We start from the raw sequence: 7962 nt of genomic DNA on the forward strand, positions 1-7962 counted from the left end.
GAATTGAACACTTCGTTAATCCAACAGCCCATGAGCCGTCATGTGCATTTTAGCCGGTAATACGTCAGCTACCCCAGCCGCCCCCAGCTCTTTTTACCCCACAAGCTGTCATGATATTTGCAGAAAACGCGCCATTTCCCATGCTCTCAGTCATCGTCTTGGAACTTACGAAGATGATTCCATGTCTCCATTGCACTAACGCCTAACAGCAAGCCTTCCGTGTCCCGACAGACGTTTGCTGCCACCGACACGTTTACCCGCGCCTCGGCACACCCGGCGGTTCGTCTCTACCATCATGGACATGTAAATTCCACCATTAGGAAGCCTTCTGTTTCCCCACATCACACCGTGTTTCCCGTCACAATATAGCTAGCGTCTTGCTCCCATCCCGTGGCGACCGGGGTCATGGCATCTGCTTAGTGTTCATAAGTCTCCAAAATGCCCGACAGAATGGGCACAGCGCTAATTGGCCTCGACGTCTTCGGTTCCTAAACGCCATGAAGACTTCTGTTGGCTTATCGTGGCTGTCGGCTTTGTATTCGTTGGCGGCGATACCAAATGGATCTGGCGTTGCTGCTCAGAATAATACGCCCAGTACATGGCCGCTTCACGACAACGGGCTGAATGATGTTGTGCAATGGGACCACTATTCCTTCAAAGTGAATGGAAAGCGTCTTTTCGTTTTCTCTGGAGAAATTCACTACTGGCGTATCCCTGTCTATGAGGTTTGGGAAGATTTGCTGGAGAAGATCAAGGCAGCTGGTAGGTATCGCGACTCACAAGGCGCATTCATTCGAGTCAGAACTAATGTTCTTCAGGTTTCACAGCTTTCGCCTTTTACGGCAACTGGGCCTACCACAGCGCAAACAACCAGACCTTGGACTTTGAGAGCGGCGCGCACGACTTCACCAAACTCTTCGAAATTGCGGAGCGCGTTGGCCTCTACGTCATTACCAGGCCTGGTCCGTACGTCAATGCTGAGGCTAATGCTGGAGGTTTTCCATTGTGGCTCACAACAGGAGCTTATGGAAAGCTACGCAACGATGATCCAAGGTATATCAAGGCATTGGAACCATACTTTTCCGAGTTCTCCAAGCTCACATCCGAGCATCTCGTGACCAAGGGTGGAAATGCGTTGGTTTACCAGATCGAGAATGAGTATGGCGAGCAGTGGCAAAACCGAGACAAGAAGATTCCAAACCCAAGCGCTGCAAACTACATGCAAGCATTGGAGGACATGTCACGAGCTCATGGCATTGATGTCCCCCTTATCCATAATGATCCTAATATGAACACCAGAAGCTGGAGCAAGGACTACGCGCCTGGTGCTGTCGGAAATGTCGATGTTGCTGGTCTCGACAGCTACCCGTCTTGCTGGTCTTGTAACCTTGACGAGTGCACGGGTACTAACGGAGAGTATGTATTTCACATTCGAGGTGTTCATATGTTGCTTGCTGACCCTTTTTCTAGATACGTAGCATACCAGACCATCAATTACTACGACCATTTCAAAGAGGTGTCTCCAACCCAGCCAAGCTTCTTCCCAGAGTTTCAAGGTGGCTCATACAATCCCTGGGGTGGACCAGAAGGCGGCTGTCCCGGCGACATTGGCGCTGATTTTGCCAATCTATTCTACCGGAATCTGATCTCCCAGCGGGTCACGGCTATTTCTCTCTACATGATGTTTGGAGGAACAAACTGGGGTGCCCTTGCAGCTCCAGTCACAGCTACATCCTACGACTACAGCAGTCCCATCAGTGAGAACCGTGAGATTGGTGCCAAGTTTTACGAGACCAAGAACTTGGCCTTGTTCACTCGTGTTGCGGATGGCTTGACAGTCACCGATCGTGTGGGAAATTCCACTTCGTACAGCACGAACTCGGCTGTTACGGCTAGCGAGCTCCGTAATCCTCTTACCAATGGTGCATTCTACGTTACCATTCATGCTACATCTTCGTCGGCAACGAGAGAGTCGTTTAAGCTTCACGTCAGCACATCGGTTGGTAACCTCACCGTCCCTCAACACGGCGGTTCTATTGTTCTCAATGGCCACCAGTCCAAGATTATCGTCACCGACTTCGCGATGGGCGACAGTATTCTTACCTACTCCACTGCAGAAGTTCTCACATATGCTCTCATTGATTCCCAGCCAGTCGTAGTGCTATCGACTGGCGTTGGCGAGTCTGTTGAGTTCCATGTCAAGGGCGCTACAAAGGGCTCAGTTGTTAACAGTGGTACAAGTTCGAACGCCACGTTTTATGCCGAAGCCCAGGGTGTTACAACCAACATTCAGACTGTGTCTGGTATGAGCGTATATCAGTTTGACAATGGTGTCAAGGCTGTTATTGCTGATAAGCCTACCGCTTACTTGTTCTGGGCTCCGAATCTATCCAACGACCCCTTTGCGCCTGTTGACGAATCTGGTAAGTGCATTCGTTGAAATCATGAGTTTTTGTGCTTTGAAGCTAACATACACATAGTCTTGGTACAAGGACCATATCTCGTACGCCATGTAGCTCTTGATGACGATATTCTTGCCCTAAAGGGAGACATCATGAACAGCACTGATATTGAAGTCTTTGCTTGCGCCAGCGCTAAAACTCTCTCCTGGAACGGAAAGAAGTTATCTACCTCGCAAACCTCCTACGGTAGTCTGAAGGCACACGTCACCGCCTTCAACGGCACTATCCAACTGCCCTCTCTAGAAGACTGGAAAGTCAACGAAGGTCTCCCAGAAAGGGAGTCCGACTACGATGACAGCGGTGCTGCATGGGTCGTTGCAGACCACCTCAGCACCCCCAACCCTACGAAACCAGACACACTTCCAGTTCTCTACGTCGATGAGTACGGTTTCCATAACAGCTTCCACCTCTTCCGTGGCTACTTTGATGGCTCAGCCACCGGCGTCCAACTCTCTGTCCAAGGTGGTCTCGCCTTCGGCTGGAGCGCCTGGCTTAACGGCGAACACATTGGTTCCTGGCTCGGCAACACCACACTGGGCAGAGCCAATGCAACGCTCTCCTTCGCCAACGCAACCGTCCACTCAAACAGCACTAATGTCCTTCTCATCGCCCAAGACAACACCGGCCATGACCTCCGCGGCGGCGCCACCGACCCCCGCGGTATCCTCCGCGCCTCCCTCTCCGGCCCCGCAAACTTCACCACCTGGAAAATCGCCGGAGAAGCAGGCGGCGAATCCACCTTGCTCGACCCCGTCCGTGGTCCCCTAGCTGAAGGCGGCCTCGTTGCCGAACGCCTAGGCTGGCATCTCCCCGGCTTCGACGACGCAGACTGGGCTTCTGCCTCCCCTTCCACTGGCTTCTCAGGCGCAGATATCAAGTTCTACCGCACTACCTTCCCCCTCGATGTCCCCGCAGACGTTGACGCTTCATTCGCATTCATACTAAACGCTCCCGCCGCGAAGACGATTCGTGTCCAGCTTTTCGTGAACGGGTACCAATATGCTCGATTCAACCCGTTTGTGGGCAACGAAATCAAATTCCCTGTTCCACCTGGTATCTTGAATTACGGCGGGGAGAACGTACTGGGACTGAGTGTTTGGGCGCAGGAGGAGGAAGGTGCGAAGGTGGATGTGAAAATGGTGCAGGAGTTTGCGGTCGAGAGTAGTTGGAAGTCGAGGTTTGATGGCGAGTATTTGAGGCCGGGGTGGTCGGAGGAGAGATTGGAGTATGCTTAGATGAGAGTGTAGATATATGGTTGTTATGTTGATGCTGTGAATGGAGCTTTGCAGTGTCTAATGAATAATTATGAATTGTTATGATATGTTGCTTACGAAACTTCGTTCTCGTACCAAGGGAGGACCTAAATAACCATTTCTAGATTCATATCACCCACCATCATTGATTTCATACTAAGGCCATTGCAAAAAAAAGAGTATCTCTTGAAATCCACTTTTTTTCCCTTTTTGAACTACCAAATCGCTCAAACATAAACAAATATCCGTCAAATGCTAAACCAGGCAATGCACCACTGGCACAAGAACCCTAGTGCCAAAAGAAAGGGTGGGGTTTACAGCCCATTTGCTTCCAGTAACCAGCAAATCAAGCATCTCCACAAACGCAGCCTACATAACCGTACAATTCTCCTCCTGCTGCTTCTGATTCGTCCTACTCAACCTCTCCCTATTCTTCTGGGCCTTGCTTCCACCCTTTTTGAGCTCTTCAAGTCGTTCTTGGGCCTTGGGGAATTTGTATGCTGAGAAGTGTAAAAGTCAGTCTTTGAAAACATCTCAGAAAATGGAGTATGGTGGGGTATAAAACTTACCAGCAGCCCTTCCATACCACCTCTTCGCCTCCTCCAAACTCCTTGAGCAACCGATTCCAACTTCAGTAAAGTAGCCCATGGCGAACAAGGCCTTTGGTAGAGGCGGTTCCGCACACGCTGCTTTGCGGGCCCAGAGATATGCTTCAGTGTCGCTTTGTTCGAGGATACCGGGTGTACCAGTTAGATACCAGCCAGATAGGGCGAGTTCACTCTGGTGTTCTTCCTGGGCCGCAGCCTTTGTGTACCAAGCAATACTTGTGCGAGCGTCGATTTGGCATCCCAACATACCGTATTCGTATGCTTGTCCGAGGCGGAATTGAGAAAACTTATAGCCGAGGTCTGCGGCTTGGTGGAAGAGTCGCAGCGCGTATGCTTCATCGCGGGCTACGCGTTCAGTGCCGGTTGATGCTTCGTAGATGAGGGCTAGCTCGTGGAGAGCATGAGGATTGTCTCGGTCTGCATGTTCGGCAGCACGCTTGAGCATGTTGATGGCCTCACCAAAGTTCTTTTGCTGGCCCAAATGTCCCTTGAGGAAGATCATGCCCATCTTGTACATTGCAGGCGTGTCACCTAGTGCTGCCGCACGCTGGTACCACTGCACTGCTTTGACCAGATCCCTCTTTGTACCTCCGCCTTCTTCGTGGCCCATCTCACAGCAAACGGCTGTTCGGTACGCACTTGCAGCATGTCCAGCTTTTGCAGCAGATTGGTACAGAGTAAATGCTTCTTTCGTGTCCACCTGTAGACCAAGGGTTCCCTGACCATAGCAGTCGGCAAGATAGAACATGGCGTCGGGAGATCCGATGCTGACCAGCTTCTTCACTATCTTGTAGCCTTCCTGCATAAACTTTTCGCGATTCTTGTTCTTTGTCCGGTTATCAGCAGTGCCTCCTTCGTCAGCGAGCACACTAGACGCTTCGACAAGCTTCCTTGCTAACTTCAGGCCTGTAGCGATGTCTGAAGATTCAGACTTCTTCCAAACATTACGCAATCTGTTCAGTTCATCATGCGTTACTGGGTGGGGGGCTGCATTTTGTGCGCTGTTTCGCTTTGCGGTGGAGTGCTGACTATCGTAACTTGGGCGTCCTGGCTCGCTATTGTACTGACGAACAGGCGGCGGTCTTGATTGCTGAGGCATCGATGACTGGGGTGGTTGTTGCTGTAGTTGTCCTTGTTGCATCAAACCCGGCCGTACAGGCACTGGATGTGCTGGTAATGCGTCTGGGTTCAACGGCGGTTGAGTAGTACCGGGCCTTCTGCCTAACGGATCGCTGGGGTGGCGTCCTGGTGCAGGTGCCGCTGTTCCTGGTCGAGGTATGGCATTACCGGCTGCTGGTGGTGATGTGAAGTTCCTTGTGTTCGGTGGTGGCTCTGAATAGGTCGACTCGTCTGAATATAGTCTTTGAACTCCCGGTGGATTGCGTCCGTATCTGGGGTCAAAGTTTTGCGGTTGTCCCTGCATAGGGCCCTGGTTGGGCGGTCCTCGTGGCATGCCGTCCGTTGTCATCCCCCGAGGTGGCGGCCCCCGACCTCGGGCTCCGTTTGGTAGACCAGTCGGACCTCCAAATCCGGTGTTCGCCCTTGGCACGCCCGGCATAGGAGGGGCATCCGCAGCCATCTGGTGTATACCGTTGGCATATTGGTTGTTAAGTTGTGGCTGCGATCGGCTTCGCGATAACTGGCCCTGGACGTTACCATTGGGTCCAGCCCGCAGATTTGCAGGAGCGGCCGGTGGAGCATAAGCTTTTGTTTCGTTTGCAGGAGCCAAATGGCCGTCGATCGAATCACCTCGGCGATGCTTGTTGTTTGTCTCCGGTATGGCATCGAAATCTGGCATATCGATTGCAGTTCCCATGCTCTTACGGTCGTCTGAACCGTAGTAATCATCATAAAAGTTATCTAGGCCCGAGGGGTCATCGTGTTGCGCTTGTTGTGGCTGCTGTGACTGTTGCGATGGCATTTGCGGCATTGGAGGTCTTTGTCCTTGCTGCATCGAGGGACCATTTGGTCTGGTTCCGCCAGCAGTAGTTGGCCTGGGTGGAACGTAGGTTGGCGATGTAGGGCCATTATAGCCAGACATCGCTCCAGGCTCAGCATACTCTTGTTGGCCGTTGTACCCGCCCGCTCCATAGCCATTTTGCACGTTCTGGGGCATGGTCATGGAACGCTGTGTGTTTGAACCGAAAGTTCGTCTGGAGGGAGACATGGGATCAGATGTACGTTGCGGCATTGGTCTTCTGTTAGTATCGACATTCATCTGTGGCGGTCGCTGGCCTGGTGGCATCTGATTTCGAGGCTGTCGTTGACCTTGGTCCTCAAAGTGCCCTGAGTCCTGCCGAGGATTAGGTCCTGCTCTCTGTGGCATAGGCTGTCCTCGCCCTGGTGGACCTCTGGGTCCCGCGTTCCCTCCATTATCATTGATATTCATTTGCGCCATGCTCTGATCGATTGTAGGATTTGCGCCTTGCTGCTTCTGGTTTTTTGGAGGAAATGTTGGAAACGGGTTATCTTGAGGTAGTTTCTTTGGGGCTGGAGGATTCAGCATGGACCGGTCAAGGCCTATGTAAAACAATTAGCATCTTGTCTGATATGATGACCTAACGATATGCATCAATGGCGCAAAGACAGCGCAACGTACCCGACGGTCTGAGCCCACCCCGTCCTGGCTGTTGATTTGGTGAGGGCCCATTTCCTCTCCCCACTGGTCGGTTACGAGGATCTTGTCGCTGCTGAGGAGGTGGTCCTCGACCCTGATTTTGTGGGGGCGGTTGTTGGTAATACGGATCATTGTATGTCTCGTCCTGATAGTATTGGTCTTGTGGGGGTGGTCGATGACCTTGGTTTGGTGGAGCCTGTCTCGAATATCCATTCATATCTTGATAGCCACCATGTTGTTGCGCATTCCCCCATCCGCCCTGATCGTAGTGGCCATTGTCCCATTGTTGATTGCCGCCCTGGTCATAGCCATAATCATAGTACTGTTGGTCATATTGCTGGTCATGGTGATTGTCGTAGCCCTGTTGTTGGCGTTGCCGTTGCTGTGGCTGTTGCGGGTAGTTGCCGTATTGCTGCTGGTATGCCATGCCGACGGAGTTGCGGGGGATGGCGTGAACACGACCCTCTGTATTTTAGAAACTTGGCGAAGAAGGTAGCAATGAGGTGCAAAGGGCGGGGATGCAGAAGTTAAGTGCGCCTGTGCATGCGCGCGTTCAACGACCGGACCTGGCTCGGCGTGTTTGTCGCGCGTGGGTAAGGTGCTAGCGGACGTGGGGAATAGGGTGGTAATGGTGGCCCTTGCAAGGATGTGTTGAAATTAAAGAAGGGTCGTACAGGCGCAAGAAACAGGCAAGTCACACGGGCGGCAGAAGGTCAAGAGGAGAATGAAGGGTGTTGACAGGTAGAGGTTGTGCGACTACAACCCACTGGGAATCGACGCTTATTGGGGGTTTGCGGGTGTGGCTGCAGTCGCGCTCCTCAAACACGGAGGTGAGATCCAATGGCTTGACTCTGGCGTTTCAACCCAAGATGAGCCGTCTGTCCATTGAGCGCCGAAGCAACCTTGCATTGACGAAATAAAGAAGAAAGTGTGACACTGCCAGCATCCGGGGGCGCCCTGAAACGCCGCATTAAGCGACTGGGGGGGGGCAAGCGAATCAAGGCCGTTAATTAGCAGCACCG

The 7962-nt window shown here is 52.3% G+C and overlaps 2 protein-coding genes across 2 annotated transcripts; one reads left to right on the top strand and one right to left on the bottom strand.

Annotated features, from left to right (window-relative positions):
- Positions 1-497: 497 nt before the first annotated feature.
- COCVIDRAFT_23448 (glycoside hydrolase family 35 protein) lies at positions 498-3697 on the top strand (the record flags this gene model as incomplete). The annotated part of the gene is made up of 4 exons (XM_014704798.1): positions 498-762; positions 819-1416; positions 1471-2423; positions 2481-3697. The coding sequence occupies 4 exons, from the start codon at positions 498-500 to the stop codon at positions 3695-3697; spliced, it is 3033 nt and encodes a 1010-aa protein (XP_014560284.1).
- Positions 3698-4084: 387 nt separating this feature from the next.
- On the bottom strand, positions 4085-7367 carry COCVIDRAFT_34536 (hypothetical protein; the record flags this gene model as incomplete). Its single annotated transcript, XM_014704829.1, has 3 exons — positions 4085-4215; positions 4285-6843; positions 6923-7367. The coding sequence occupies 3 exons, from the start codon at positions 7365-7367 to the stop codon at positions 4085-4087; spliced, it is 3135 nt and encodes a 1044-aa protein (XP_014560315.1).
- Positions 7368-7962: the final 595 nt, after the last annotated feature.

Source organism: Bipolaris victoriae, assembly GCF_000527765.1.
Source record: "Bipolaris victoriae FI3 unplaced genomic scaffold scaffold_12, whole genome shotgun sequence".
NCBI classification, from domain to species: domain Eukaryota; kingdom Fungi; phylum Ascomycota; class Dothideomycetes; order Pleosporales; family Pleosporaceae; genus Bipolaris; species Bipolaris victoriae.